Source organism: Nelumbo nucifera, chromosome 5, assembly GCF_055504915.1.
Source record: "Nelumbo nucifera cultivar China Antique chromosome 5, China Antique-T2T, whole genome shotgun sequence".
Taxonomy (NCBI): Eukaryota; Viridiplantae; Streptophyta; class Magnoliopsida; order Proteales; family Nelumbonaceae; genus Nelumbo; species Nelumbo nucifera.
In genome coordinates, this window is record NC_142653.1 from 12,405,118 (window position 1) to 12,418,460 (window position 13,343).

The 13,343-nt window shown below is 38.7% G+C and overlaps 1 protein-coding gene across 2 annotated transcripts; it reads left to right on the forward strand.

Annotated features, from left to right (window-relative positions):
- The first annotated feature begins 256 nt into the window (after window positions 1–256).
- On the forward strand, window positions 257–12,507 carry LOC104605638 (uncharacterized). Of its 2 annotated transcripts, none has more exons than XM_010270491.3 (3): window positions 257–464; window positions 1,329–3,373; window positions 10,309–12,507. In XM_010270491.3, the coding sequence occupies exons 2-3, from the start codon at window positions 1,607–1,609 to the stop codon at window positions 12,454–12,456; spliced, it is 3,915 nt and encodes a 1,304-aa protein (XP_010268793.1). In that variant the 5' UTR covers window positions 257–464; window positions 1,329–1,606; the 3' UTR covers window positions 12,457–12,507. The 2 variants fall into 2 exon arrangements, with proteins under 2 accessions (XP_010268793.1, XP_010268787.1); XM_010270485.3 differs by having other exon boundaries at window positions 262–464; window positions 1,531–3,373.
- The last annotated feature ends 836 nt before the right edge of the window (window positions 12,508–13,343 follow it).

Below are 13,343 nucleotides of genomic sequence, written 5' to 3' on the forward strand. Positions count from 1 at the left end.
TCGAACCGTTGGACGCGAGATGCCGGTCATGGTTCTTTTTCTTCTTTTTCTTCTACTTATATATTCTTCGTCAATCGTCATCCATGTTGTTTTTCGGGAAAAAAATTTCCTTTTAAATAAACGAGTAGGGGAGTTGGTATTCATTAGAAGAAAACGGGGTGGGCAGTTTGGTCAACGTAGAAGTTAAATGGCAAGGACAGAGAGAGAGAGATAGAGAGAGAGAGAGCATAAAAGAGCATACTGTCTTCGGTCTCTCGCTCTCTGTGTTCTCTCTCCACAGCCTTCCGTTTTCCTAGGTACCTCGTGTGATTTCTGATAGAAACTTTTTGGCCCGCTTTGCTTTGGGCCGAAAACGGAAAAAACCCTAATCGACAAACCAGATGGTTGGTTTTGGAGTGGATGGAGATGGAAAATGAAACCCTAACGACCTCCACAGCTGAAGAACAGCTGTCCTTGTTCTATCGGTAAACCTCCACTTTCCTTTATTTGCAATCTTCTCTTTTTATTCGTTCTTTTTTTCCAGCTCAGTCTCTCCCGATTCTAGTTGCATGTTGCCATTTTTGGTTATCACTTTTGCCTCTATTTTACAATCGTCGGTGGTTTCTTTTCCCATGTTTTATTCATGTCTGTTACTGTACATGCTGTGTTGGTTCTCTCTCTCTCTCTCTCTCTCTCTCTTTTTAACTTCGTTTGTCTTGGTTTGTAGTTCTGATTGGGGATTCTAGCTTTTTGGATATTAATGAGCATTTATGACTAACTGCTGATGAAATGCTTTGCCTTGAGCATATTTGGACTTCGTACCGGGATTTTATCGAGTAGCTCTACTCGTCTCACTTGAAGAAATGCCTAGTATTATTTTTTTTTTCAGTTATTGCTGGGGGAACTTGATCATTTGTGTTCTGGCTCCAGTAACTTGAGACTGCACATTAGTAGTTAATAAGGGCATTAAAAGCATCCATTTTTAGGACCAGCGGGCGTTATCTCGTTTATTTTCTCAATTTCCATAAATTTCATCTTATATTATGAAAGCGGAATGGACGTTATAATTAACGCAACTTAAATTACTAATTAGAGATTGGGATTACTGTGTTGGTGATGGGGAAATTTAAGATGATTTACGCATAGAGTTCTCCCCCCACCTCTTTTCGGGCACAGGAGAATAGTTTTTTCAAAGAAAATGAAAAAAAAAAGGCTTGGACATAGTCATTCAATGCAACGAGGGGGTTTACTTTTTCTTTTCTTGACATTTCCTACCATCACTTGTTAGTTTTTATACACTGTTTATTTTCCCATCTATTGCAATTTTCTAATATTACTCTAATGTGTAGCATGTAGATGCACTGACGACTCAGGCTTGTTAGGATCACCTACATTCTTCTAGATCATCTTTTGTCATTTCAGGGAGGTTCTTTGCAGTTATTAGCATTTCTATTTGTCCCTTGGTAGAAGGAACAAGTTATTTGAAACTTATCCACTTCTCTTAGAAATGATTTCACTAATGCGATTCTTGTCCTTTTTTTGTTAATCCAGGAGGTTACTTCGTCCATTCAGAGGATTCCATCTTATTCTGATTCTTTCTTGTATCATTTTTGACCTGGTCATTTGTATGCCATGTCCTACAAGGGACCATATAATGTCACCAGTGAGTGTGGCTTTGGAGTACAAATCATGTGAACCTTGTGAAGATGATCATGATGTCCGTCTACAAGATATATTTATTACTGATGTTAGCTCAACCCATGCTCAGAGAATTACACCAACCTACATGGGTCTTAAGACCGCTTGTGCCAATGCTGAGTTCTTTTGTTTTCCTTCTACATTGCCTGGTTTTTTGTCTGAAGAAGACAACTTGGAATTCTCAAAGATCCAGGGTGATGTTTCATTACATGGCAGAACATTTTCAAGTGGAATGTTGGACAGTAGCGCAAGCCATAATTTAGACAATGGAAGATTTAAGTTATTAAATGGTAGAATTGTTTCCTGTTCTTTGAACTCTGGAAAGGAACATTCTGACATATCATACCCTCAAAATAATAATGTTGATCGGAACCATCTTGCTTCCTGTAAGGGCCATAGGTTAATCTCTAGCACAGACAAGAGCTTGGAGGCAATTAAAAGATCGGATGCTTTTGTTCGTTCTTCATCACCTCGAGTGGAAATAAATCCTCCTTCACTAGATTGGGGACAAAAGTATTTATATTTTCCTTCATTAGCTTTTTTGACAGTTGCCAATACATTCAACGACGGTGTCTTACATGTCTACGAACCATTCAGTACTGACACACAATTCTATCCTTGTGATTTTGATGAATTGTTGCTTGGACCTGGAGAAGCTGCTACAATTTGTTTTGTTTTCTTACCAAGATGGTTGGGTTTGACTTCAGCTCACTTAGTAATACAGACAAGCTTTGGGGGTTTCTTGGTTCATGCTAAAGGTTTTGCTGTTGAGTCTCCCTACAACATACAACATCTGGTAGGCCTAGATATTTCTTCTGGTGAAAAATATAGACAGAACTTGTCTTTGTATAATCCTTTTGATAATACCCTAAATGTGGAGGAAGTGGTTGCATGGATTTCAGTCTCATCAGGGAATACATCCTACTCTGCAGAGGCTTCTTGTAAACTGGAGAGTTCTGGGGCTTCTGATGAGTTGAATTCTTTTCTGAATGTTAAGGAATTGTTGGAGATTAAGAATGGTCAAGCTGGTCTGCTACAGGTGGGAATTAGGCCTCGTGACAAATGGGAGATTGATCCTCAAAGCACTGAAGCTATCATGGAGATAGATTTCTCATCCACCATAGAAGGAAAAATTTTTGGTGCTCTTTGTTTGCAGCTGCAGGGTTCTTCAATGGATAGGATTGATACACTGATTGTTCCTATTGAATCCGAAGTGCATGGGAAAGCTGCATATAGTGGACTTACAGGTTTGGTTTCAATGTTTCTTGAGGCTCTTGTGCCATGTGATTCCTCAGAAGCAATTGATGTTGCTCTCTCTTTCAGAAATGGGGCTCCAGATATGTTAAGGATTGTCGGTATTAGTGAGGTTTCAGAAAGTGTGAATCTTTTTAAGATCAAATACATGGAGGGATTAATACTCTTCCCTGGCACTGTTACAAAAATTGCAGTGGTCACTTATAATCCACCTACTGATCCTCCTCCTGATATATCCAATATGTATTTGGATTGTAAATTACTTATAGTTACAAACAGTTCAGTTAGTCCACAGATTGAGATTCCCTGCCAAGATGTAGTTCACACATGTTTGAGACATCAGTCAGTTTCATACACTGAGTGTGAACTTTATCCCGAGAAGGAACAACCTGCCTATGAAAGAGCGGGGGATTTAGGAGGCAGCATTCCATCTCCATCACAGGTAGATTATGCGGATTTGATTGAATTCTGCAACATAAATGTTTTTGTTTCCATTTAGTTTTGAAATTGCTACATCAGTGAAAAAAAGGAAAAAAGAAAACATGTTCTTGAACTGTGTTTTTGTTTGAAGAAGCAAAAACAAGTTGGTTTTGTTTCAAAGAACAATTCATGTTTTTGAAACCATCAAAATGGTGTTTTTAAAACAAAAAGAATATTGGAGTACAGTTATTGTATGATTTATGAAAGATGATGGGATATATTATGTTTGTCAAACTAGAAATTCAAGAACATGTCTTTGAGTTCATCTTTAGAAACAGACACATTAACAACCAAGAACATGTTTTCCATGTTTTTGTTTTAAGAAACAATTTGTTTCCAAACCAGATGGTTATATTTATTTATTTTTTCAGAACTCACAATAAGAAAAACTTTTCACATTGAAGGACACGACCAAAGTTCAAGGGTAGTTGTTGAGTGACAAATGGAAGGCATTTTAATGCTCCACTTGATGTTTAAGGCCTTATTTTAGATGCCACGATGAATTTCAGTAACAATTTAACATGTCCCAGACAAACAGCAGTACTCAAAAGGCTGAAACTTTATGTGCAAAATGACTATCCTGTGCAAATTCTTTTTCTACACCATTCAAACAACTCTAAGAATTGATGAGTTCTGCAAGAATTGCATTAAAAAGATTGGCAATGTTGAGAGTTTTATTATGGGAAGAGTATTATTTGCAATGGTGAAAGGACTGTATTGTTATGCTAGCAGCTGCTACCTAACCCCTTTTATTAACGAGTGAATGCTAGGTAGGGTAGTACCCACACCATTCAAACAACTCTAAGAATTGATAAGTTCTGCAAGAATTGCATTAAAAAGATTGGCAATTTTGAGAGTTTTGTTATGGGAAGAGTATTATTTGCAATGGTGAAAGGACTGTATTGTTATGCTAGCAGCTGCTACCTAACCCCTTTTATTAACGAGTGAATGCTAGGTAGGGTAGTACCCACACCATTCAAACAACTCTAAGAATTGATAAGTTCTGCAAGAATTGCATTAAAAAGATTGGCAATGTTGAAAGTTTTGTTATGGGAAGAGTATTGTTTGCAATGGTGAAAGGACTGTATTGTTATGCTAGCAGCTGCTACCTAACTCCTTTTATTAACGAGTGAATGCTAGGTAGGGTAGTACCCCCCCCCCCCCCAGTACAACTGGTGCATATTGACCCTTTGCCTAACTATTGAATTAGCCATGCCATTTGCTTCTCTGTGAGTTCATAGCCATGTTACTCATAGCTCCTAGCAGGTTGTGTAGCTTGTTCCAGAGTATGACAATGCTGCCAGGTTCCTTTAGTATCATTCTTAAGCCATCCCACCACTGTTCTAGAGTTTCCTACCACTATGTTGTGCAGGTTTAGCCTTTTTCATATCCTTTATCCCCTGGAGGACAGCATGCAATTTAGCCCTTGTAGGGTCTTCTTTGCTTATTGGTCCTTGTACGTCTTGAAGTTACTTGCTTGAACTTTGTGGTTTGTTTTGTTGTTCCTGTTGAGTAACTATGTAGCACCATATGCCTTGACATATTTCCACCTGAATTATACAGGACTCCTTTTAGGCTTTTATTGACTCTTGGCAGATGCAGCTATAGGAATTTCTAGCTTGGAGTCACATGTAAAAAGAAAAAAAAAAAAGAACACCAAAGGAGAATAAGCAGCTTCATAACGGACAGACCTCTGACTTCTTTTTGTACTCGTTATCCATGCAAAATGGTTGAGTTCATTTTGGCACCTTGGCCTTTTGATCGGGGACAAATATAACTCCATTGTAGATGCTTGGTGCTTCTACATGCTACATCTTTTGAATGCTAATAAACAAGGAAAAGAAAACCTCCCTACGTTTTAAATTTCTAGTCTTGCTACTGGTGTACAAACTATAATTAAAAAGAAAGGTAATTTATTGACTAACGTATCCTCCATATTACCTATCAATTCTCAATTGTGAACTAAACTTTTTTCAGCAAGAAATTGTTGTATGGTTTTGAACCATTTAGAAGTGAGGTATCGTAGTCATGCAACTCATAAAAAAGGGAAGTAGGCATGCGGTTTCCTTCTGCAAAACTTCCTATATTGTTGTGTTTCTCTTTCCGTGGCTGGTTTCAGTGGTTTGTTTTGGGACTTGGGTTCTAGGAGGGCTTGAGGGACCATGAAGCTGTTGCCATTTTGGTCCTTGTACAGAGATTCTTGAGGGTGTTTTCTTAGACCCATTAGGGTTGACTGCAAAATTTGAGGTGCAAAATTTCATGCCAAGTTCTGTCACGCTTTTTTTTTTCAATGGTATTTTTCACACCTCATCCTCTGTGGTGTTTTTGGTAGAAGCAGTATGGTTGGATCCTACTCCTTAAAGGTATTTCTGTTGGGACTTGGGAGTGATACCCCTAAAGATAAATAATTGTGAGGTCCTTCAAAGGAGAAGGGCCTGCTTGGAAAGTGTCACACCCATACTTGCTTTTTGTGCAAGGCAAGTTTTGGAACCACTCACCACTTGTTAATATCCTGCTCATTTGTGACTGTGATTTGGAATATCTTTTCTCTATTTGGTGTCGGGTGGACTCTCCTGCAAGAGGTTGAGATCTTATTCCAATCATTTCTCTTCTCCCCAAGAACAAGAGAAAAGATATTATAGAAATGTATGTGGGCAGCCATTCTTTGGTTGGTTTTGGCTGCCAGGATCTTTTCTGACAAGATTCCAAGTTCCAAACTGCTGAGGCCTTGATTGAGCTTATCTCTGTGTGAGCTTTCTATTGAAAAGCTTATCTCATTGAGAATTAGCCATTAGGTAAGCTCTCCACGGATGATATTCTTAGGTGGTGACAAGTAGTGGGGTTGTCATCAACCAGATGGGGCTGTATTGTTTAATGAATTGTCACTCCACCTTTGAATCAAATGAAGCCAAATTTTGATGGTTCCAGTCTTGTAAAAGCAGGCAATTTAGGCATTAGTGGTTCATTGCGAGATTGCAAAGGGGGTGGTTGTACTGATGGTGTATTCAGGCTCCATTTGGGTTGAAGATTCAATGTAGGCAGGAATGTTACCCATCTTTCATGTCTAAGACTAAGCAGGTCCTTGAGTTGTGTGAAAATTACAGTGGAAGGAGACTTGCAGATAGTCACTAACTGTTTTTTTTTTTTTTTTTTTTTGGGATAGATGAAGAGAAATTTATTAATAGTCAAATGATAAAATAATAGAATGAGTCTTCCTGATGATAGGTGCAAGATGCGAGTTTGCGACCTTAGTTTCTAATCAGATTACAATTGAACCCAGAACATATGCTGCCCATGCACCCCTTGCTTAGCTAAGTAGTCAGCTATCCCATTAGCTGCCTATGCACCCCTTAATAGTGGAGATGCTGGCTCTTGGTCTACTGGCACCAGATCAGGGATCTAAATCTTTGGTTTCAAGTCTGGAGGGCAGTATTTGCTTGGTTCCTAGATCAGCAAATAACCTCAATGACATAGACACTGTGTATTAGGGTGTGTATCCCCTGAGGTAATATCCTGGATACTGTCGTGTGTGTGTGTGTTTAATACTGACACTGTTGTATGTGAGGGAAAAGTAACTGAGGGCTAGCTCTTCTCTTTCAGAAAGGTTCTAATACCCCTTTTGTTGTAATGTTGTCTTGTACGGTGGTACTTCTATATATTTTATTTTCCAAAAATTAATTGGGAAAGTGAGATGCGAACCATTGTCTACTGTATCTTTTTTTTTTTTGATGAATAACTGATTACTTCATTGCATTTAAAGGAAAGTGAGAGAGAGACAAGCTCTCTTATCTCTCCCCTTTAACTTTAGTTATAATTACAATTACATTTGTGCCCAAAATGTTTGAATTCTTCCAACCCCTTGCTTGGCTAGCGCATCCACCATTGAATTAGCTATTCTTTTCACCCACTGTATTCTCAATTCCATGTCCTTTGTGATCCATCTGAATTTTTTCTTATCATTATTGTACTTCCACATCCTACTTTCCTCATCCAGTAGCCAAGCCACTGCTAGTTTGGAATCCCCTTCAATGATTAGCTTTCTAGCATTCATGGTTGTAGCCCTTTGCACCCCTTCCATAACTGCCATTACTTCCGCTCTTAGTGAGTCTCCTTCACCTGCTGGGCCTGAGAATAATGCACACACTTTACCCTCCTCATCCCTGAATACACCTCCAATTCCTGACCTTCCTGGGTTTCCCATGCTACTTCCGTCAAAGTTAAGCTTTATAAATCCTCTTTCAGGAGGGGTCCAGATAGGAATAACAGGCTGTTTATTGACATTTGAGTCTGCCACTATCTTCCAGTTTGTAATGATATCATCAATGGATATATGTGAGAAGTTTCCTAAGGATTTCAGCCAATGAGCCACTCTAATCAGTATTGATTCAATCATGGCCTCTTTTGTTCTCTCCTTTTCTCTAAAAATTCTTGCATTTCTTTCTTCCCACACTACCCAGATTATTGCCGCCCTAGCACGCTTCCACATGATGTTACCTATCTTCTTTGGCCATAGACAGGAAGTTGGATCAAAGAGACTTTTGATGTCAGCTGGAGGTGTCCACTTGCATTCAAATAAGGAAAAAAGCCATTCCCAAATACCAGCAGCAAACGAACAAGTAATAAACAAATGAAAACAAGTCTCACTATTAGCCTTACAAAGAAGACACCAGTGTGGGGAAAGGCACCACTTTTTCCTCTTCCCTTGTAGCTAGTCAAAAGTATTTATTCTTTCATGTACAACTTCCCAACAAAAAGCCGCAATCCTAGGTGGGATAGGCTTGCACCATACCTTCTTAATAGGAAAAGATTGAGGGGGACTAAGGGGAGGTTGGGTTAACACTTTGAAGGAGTTACAGGAAAACAAGCCCGAAGAGGAAGGTGTCCAAATTCTTTCATCAGACTTATCAGGATCAAGGAAAGTTCCTTCAAGGTTTTGGATTAAAGAGAGTACACAATCAATTTCTGAATCCCTTAATCCCCTTCTAAAGCCAAAGTTCTAATCAAAACCATTGATTGAGTTTGAAGGGACTAAGAAGGTTGAAATGGGCTCACTCTTGAAACATGATAAGGAATACAAAGAGGGGTATAAGTCTTTCAAAGGGGAGTTCTCATACCGGGTTTGATCCCAAAATTTGATTAAGTTGCCAGAATTGAGTTCATACCTTACAAGAGGCAAGAAACAAGGAAGAATTACTTGTATGGCCTTCCAAGGTGAAGCTTTGGTAGCCCGTTGCAGTAATCCAGCGTCCCGTCCGTTGTCCAATAGCCTGTGTGCTCACCACCACCCTTGCCAATAGTTTCTCTCTTTCTTTTGGCATTCTCCATAGCCACTTCCCTAGTAGAGATAAATTTCTTTTTTGGATATTTTCTATTCCAAGACCTCCATACTTTTTATCTCTACTGACTAACTCCCAGCACACCTTGTGATCTCTTTTCTCTTCTCCTGGCTCCCATAAGAAGTCCCTTATTAATTTCTCAATGCTCTTGCTTACTCCTGCCGGCATTTTGAAGACTGACATATAGTACACAGGGAGGTTTGCTAGGTTCGACTTTATTAGGGTTATCCTACCTCATAGGGAAATGTAGCCATTTTTCCAACACGCCAGTTTCTTCGTCACCTTTTCTACAATTGGATTCCAAAAGCTTGAGTCCTTCGAGTTGGCTCCTAAGGGTAAACCTAGGTAACTTAAAGGCCATTGAGAGACATTGCAACCCAAGATTTCAGCACAAACTTCTAACTCTCTATCCTCAATGTTTACACCTGCAATGCAACTCTTCTCGAAATTGACTTTTAATTTGGATAACCACTCTGTTGTATCTTCGATTGGCTGGATAACCACTCAGGTGTAATTTTTGTTTTCACATATTAATACAATTAATAAGATTTTCTTGCTGATAGAAAAAAAGGGAAATTGAGATGCTGATTCTAGAGGATGGGTAACAGAGAGGTATAACTTGCAAACAGAATGAGAGGATTTATAAAAGTAAAATGGTTCAACTACTTAAATTTTAGGGGGATGCTTTTCCATTAGTAGTGTTGAAGTTTGACCTGCCCTAGAATTCTGTCTTGTTCGTTGACTGTAAAGTAAAGTAAACAGCAAGAAGTAGGAGAGGAAAGAAGAAGAGAGAAAAGAGAGGAAAGAGAGAAAGGCTGGTTCGAATTAGAGAAAAAGTCATCCCTAGATTCGGCCAGACCTGTTATTATATTATTAACTTATTGGAAAAGACTTAAGTGCCCTTTTTTAAGTAAGAGGCACTCGAACTAACATAACAGTACACATCAACATTCTCAACAAGTACAAAGACCGAAATACCCCTTCACTAACACCACTAACAAGTAGAAAAAGGGAATAGATAAGCTTTGGATCATATTGATAAAGGTATATGTGTAATGTAATGGCATCTTTGGGCATGACCCATGGGATTGATTGACTGACATTCTGACTTTTTAATTAAAACAAATGCAGAATTGAGTGGGGCATGAACTGAATATAAATCTGCAAGCAACTTGAACAAAAAAGGAAGTGCATACATGCTCTTAGGCTTTTCTCTTCCCAGACACACCTTTTTCATGCTTCACCAAAAATACTAGTTTGCAATTCTTTCAAATCGTAGGCTTCTAAGTCCACTAGAATTGAATTGCAGAGTGTAAACTGTTTCCTTCTTTCCCCTCGTAAACTACAAAATTCAAGATCTTGGTTTTGGTTTTAGTGCCTTGTTTATCATAACTAAAGATTTACTATGGTAGCATGACCTTATTTACTTCCATCTTTTTTTGTCTTCTTAAAAAGAAAGTATACTTTTATGTCTTCTTAAGTGACATTTTCTATATTTATGTTGTTAATTGTTATTTCTGTATTGTCAATCACAATTTTGGGTTCTCCTGTCAACTTGCAGTTCAATGCATTAAAGATTGCAGAAGTAGATGAGTTGGTGTTAAAAAATTGGAGGTCTCAGGGTACAAAAAATGGCATGTCTGTGCTTGATGATCATGAGATTCTCTTCCCAATGGTTCAGGTTGGGACTCACTGTTCGAAATGGATCACTGTCAAAAATCCAAGTAAAGAACCTGTAGTAATGCAGCTTATTCTGAACTCTGTGACTGTCATTGATCAATGCAAGACTTCTGATATGTTCTTACAACCCTCATTCTCATTTAGTTTGGTTCTGAACAGCTCTACTGCACCAACAAAGTATGGGTTCTCAATAACAGAGACTGCAGTAACGGAGGCCTATGTCCATCCTAATGGCACGGCTCTTTTTGGGCCAATTGTCTTTTACCCTTCACATCGATGTCTCTGGAGAAGTTCAGCACTGATAAGGAACAATCTTTCAGGTGTAGAGTGGTTGCCTCTACGGGGATTTGGAGGATCAGTTTCGTTGGTCCTGATTGAGGGGTCTAAGCCTGTTCAGAGCCTTGAGTTCAACCTAAACATGCCAATTCCTCTCAATATATCTCCGCAGTCTTTATTTCACAAGGATGACACTAGTTCCATCTGTTCTCAGCCATTGGTGAAAGAGTTATTTGCCAAAAACATAGGGGATCTGCCACTAGTAGTAAAAAGAATTGAAGTTTCAGGAACAGATTGTCAGTTGGATGGGTTTATGGTACATACTTGTAAAGGTTTTGCTCTTGAACCAGGGGAGTCAACAAGGCTTCTGATCTCATTTGAAACAGACTTTACTGCTGCAGTGGTTCACAGAGATCTTGAGCTGGCCTTAGCCACTGGTATATTTGTGATCCCCATGAAAGCAAGTCTTCCAGTGGATGTCTTCAATCTCTGTAGGAGGTCATTGTTACATATGCTGCTGATAAAATTCTCTGTGCTCTTTGTTGCAGCTTCTTTATTGTTTCTTATCTTCTGCTGCATCTTTCCTCAACCAATGTCTTTGGTTGCTGTTGATTGCTACTTGCTTAAGAGTGAAAAAACTTCCATCATTACTATTGGCAGGGCTGGAAAACCTTCTCGCAGTCATCATAATCAAAGAAACAATATATCTTCTATGTGTAGTAATGGGGACAATATGATCAGGTCAGTTAGGGAAGATGAAACCACAGATATGGCGTTTATTGGTAGATACTCTGATTGTCCAAGTGCAGAACAGGGACTAATTGCTTCACATACAAAACTGAAGCAGGGTAACCAAGAAAGGACTATCAATGTGTCAGAACCTCAAAAAGAAGCACTCTTGTTTTCATCATCTTCAGTGTCGAAATCTGCAGCATTTGTTGAGAGCTCTAGTTTGGTGGAATCACCACAAACTGGTAATCTCACAGTTAGGATTGAGAAAGAAAAGGGAAGACGACGAAGGAAGAAAAAACCAGCTGGTGTAGGTGCAGGATTAACGGGAGCTCTTGAGGTTTCAAGCAGTCAGAGTGGGAATTCTACACCTTCTTCACCCCTGTCTCCTGTCACATCCTTCACACCGAAAAGAGTATGGCCTCTATCTCCTGACACAGACAATGCAATTGAGAATAAGAGTTCATTTGCAAGATTGGCAGATCAGAGCCATGAGAAGGGACAAATCCCTGAAATTGCTAGAGATGATAGGTTGTTGGAGCCTGAGGTTTCTTCTAAGTCTGGAAGCAGAAATTGTTTACTTTCTGGCCCTGAGCAATCATCTGTGCTAAGAAAAGTGACAAGCAAACCCGTGCTATTGCCATCTGCCACTTTTCCAAGTTCAGGACGGCGTGCACCTTATGCCACAAGCAATCCTTCATTTTTGGCTTCAACCTCTGCAATTTCCCCTGATGCTCGTGCTCCAGGATCCAAACCTATGAAGGAGAAGACGGCAAAATTAGAGAAGACTGGATCTGTGGATGAGTTCAGATATGACATATGGGGGAACCATTTTTCTGGATTTCATCTGATGGGTAGGACAAAGGATGTTTCAACAATGATCTCCAGTGCTTCTGATGGCAGCTCTGATAGCTTTTTTGTTAGGGGCCCACAGATCCTTGCGAGGAAATCTCAAACAAGATCAGAATCTCTTTCTCCTAAATTATCTAATTGTGCTGCAAGTTGCCATCACCTAAAGGGTTAATTATAAATGTTTAGTAATTATTAGTTTTTAAATTTGTCCTCCTATTTCTAATTTATATCCATGTTCATAGAAGACACACACACAAAAGGGAAAAAAAGAGCACGCATACACACACCACCAGCACCACAAAGTTTTTCATGTTTGATGGCAAAAAATGAATGTGTCAACTTGCTTCACCCCGATCCATTTTTTTAACCAGTTCACTTCAAAGTATTATAACACTTATTTTCTTCTTGTATATGTTGGAAATTGGAAAAATATTTTCTCACCATTTACAACCTAGTTGCTGCTAAAGTCATTGCCCCGCTTTTGACAATTTTTTATTCCTAGTTATGATATACCCAGATATGGATAACGACTTGAACAGGGATACAGGTATGGAATAGGGGTGATCATGGGCCAGTCCTTACCACGCCTGCACCCTAGGCTTGAAACATAAGAATAGTTTTTACTTATCAAAACATACATACATATATATATGGATAGTTTTGTTAAAATATCTCATTTGTGTATGATTTCTCAAAACTTCTCTCCCTAAATTTAATTACATTTGTAATATACACACATTTTTGTGTATGATTTTGTTAGAACTTTCTGTTTTATATTTTTTTAAAGTGTTTAATGCTTCTACCGAGTATATCTGGTAGTGTCCATGCAATGTCTGATGCTTCATTTGGTGCATATTGTATCTGATACATAGAAGTATCTAGGTATCATAATATTGGGAGTAGACAAGTTCTGATCAATATTTTCTAATTTTCTATTTACTTCTGCACTTCAATATGGTAGGGGCATTTTAATAATTTCACATGTTATATGTGCACCATAAGTTTATTATTTTGATATATCTAGTCGAAATTTGGTTGAGTTAAAATTCAAAACCCACA

Bases quoted from the DNA above. Each gene is read 5' to 3' on its own strand.
- LOC104605638 (XM_010270485.3), top strand. From the start codon at position 400: ATGGAGATGGAAAATGAAACCCTAACGACCTCCACAGCTGAAGAACAG. The intron at 465-1,530 runs GTAAACCTCCAC...TTGTTAATCCAG, and splicing joins CAGCTGTCCTTGTTCTATCG to GAGGTTACTTCGTCCATTCA. The intron at 3,374-10,308 runs GTAGATTATGCG...GTCAACTTGCAG, and splicing joins GCATTCCATCTCCATCACAG to TTCAATGCATTAAAGATTGC.